Consider the following 1,000-nt stretch of genomic DNA (forward strand, 5'->3'; position numbering starts at 1 on the left):
CTAGCTGCCCCAGATTGGGACTCGCTTCCCCACTTCCTCGTGATCCCATGCAATAGCGACCATGACGTCTGAACTAGCAGCGATTTGATTCGGAGTAATTTCAGAAATGGAAGTCATTGCGGCCCATGTGCTTGCAAGGTTGTCAATACGAGCTGAGAAACATGATTTTTAAACGTGCTATCGCGCTAAGCTTACGCGATTCAACGAATTCCTCATAAATTCCTGCAAGTCGGCTGTCAGTGGCATCCATCAGACACACATCTAAATCAATGATTTGATCGGGAGTGCATCCAACTTCTGTTGCAAGAAGTTTCTGAATTGGGGGCACTTTGTTCTCATCTGTATCCGCAAGAAGACGTTTGATTTCTGAGCAAAGTACTGGACGCAAGTGACTCTCTTTGTTAATCTTGAACGCCGTTCTTTCATCAGCTGATTGAAGATGAATTGCCAAATTAGGAATAATCAGAAGCGGACGCTGAATTCTGACAAGCTTCTCTTCGACGACACCATCTTTCTTAATGACAACTTTCCCTGCCAAGGCCAGACCGCGGTCGAACCAGGTGTGCCACAATCCTGTAGTCACAGTGATGATCCTACTTAAGAGATCTCTTAATGCTTAGAACTCTATCTCTCGCACTTACCTCCACCGTACGTCTCAACGCTCAGCATTCGATACCCTTCGCTTGCGACGTCATTATTTGGTCGGATTCTGACGCAAGGGCTGTCGGTGTGCGCACCCACAACGACGAATCCGCCCGATTCGCGTGAGAAGTTTTCACCGACAATAAACGACATAATGGTCGAATGATTACAAGCAACATAGTACTTCCCGCCGTGAGCAATTTGGTCCCACCCTGGGCGGTCTTGAAGACAATGAAACCCCGCGGCATCCAGAAGACGTCGGGCAGAGAGAACGCTGTGATATGGAGATCCGGTTGAATTTACATATTCGAGGAAACGGTTTGCTGCGACGCGAGCCGCTGAGTCGATATGGGTCGTC

General features: G+C 48.2%; 1 protein-coding gene across 1 annotated transcript; it reads right to left on the minus strand.

The window, feature by feature from the left end:
* On the minus strand, positions 1-795 carry LOC129617512 (aspartyl aminopeptidase-like). Its single transcript, XM_055532691.1, has 3 exons — positions 642-795; positions 196-429; positions 1-152 (listed from the first exon to the last, which is right to left on the minus strand). Exons 1-3 carry the CDS (start codon positions 793-795, stop codon positions 1-3), a joined length of 540 nt encoding a protein of 179 aa, XP_055388666.1.
* Between the last annotated feature and the right edge of the window lie 205 nt (positions 796-1,000).

Source organism: Condylostylus longicornis, unplaced genomic scaffold (assembly GCF_029603195.1).
Source record: "Condylostylus longicornis isolate FDR11 unplaced genomic scaffold, ASM2960319v2 ptg000543l, whole genome shotgun sequence".
In the NCBI taxonomy this organism is placed as follows: Eukaryota; Metazoa; Arthropoda; class Insecta; order Diptera; family Dolichopodidae; genus Condylostylus; species Condylostylus longicornis.

What these genes read in the sequence shown, in the direction of transcription:
- LOC129617512 (XM_055532691.1), bottom strand. Translation starts at nt 795, where the DNA reads ATGTCGTTTATTGTCGGTGAAAACTTCTCACGCGAATCGGGCGGATTC. An exon ending in CGTTGAGACGTACGGTGGAG is followed by an intron (nt 430 to 641) that starts GTAAGTGCGAGA and finishes ATCTTCAATCAG; the next exon opens with CTGATGAAAGAACGGCGTTC. An exon ending in TGAGGAATTCGTTGAATCGC is followed by an intron (nt 153 to 195) that starts GTAAGCTTAGCG and finishes CATGTTTCTCAG; the next exon opens with CTCGTATTGACAACCTTGCA.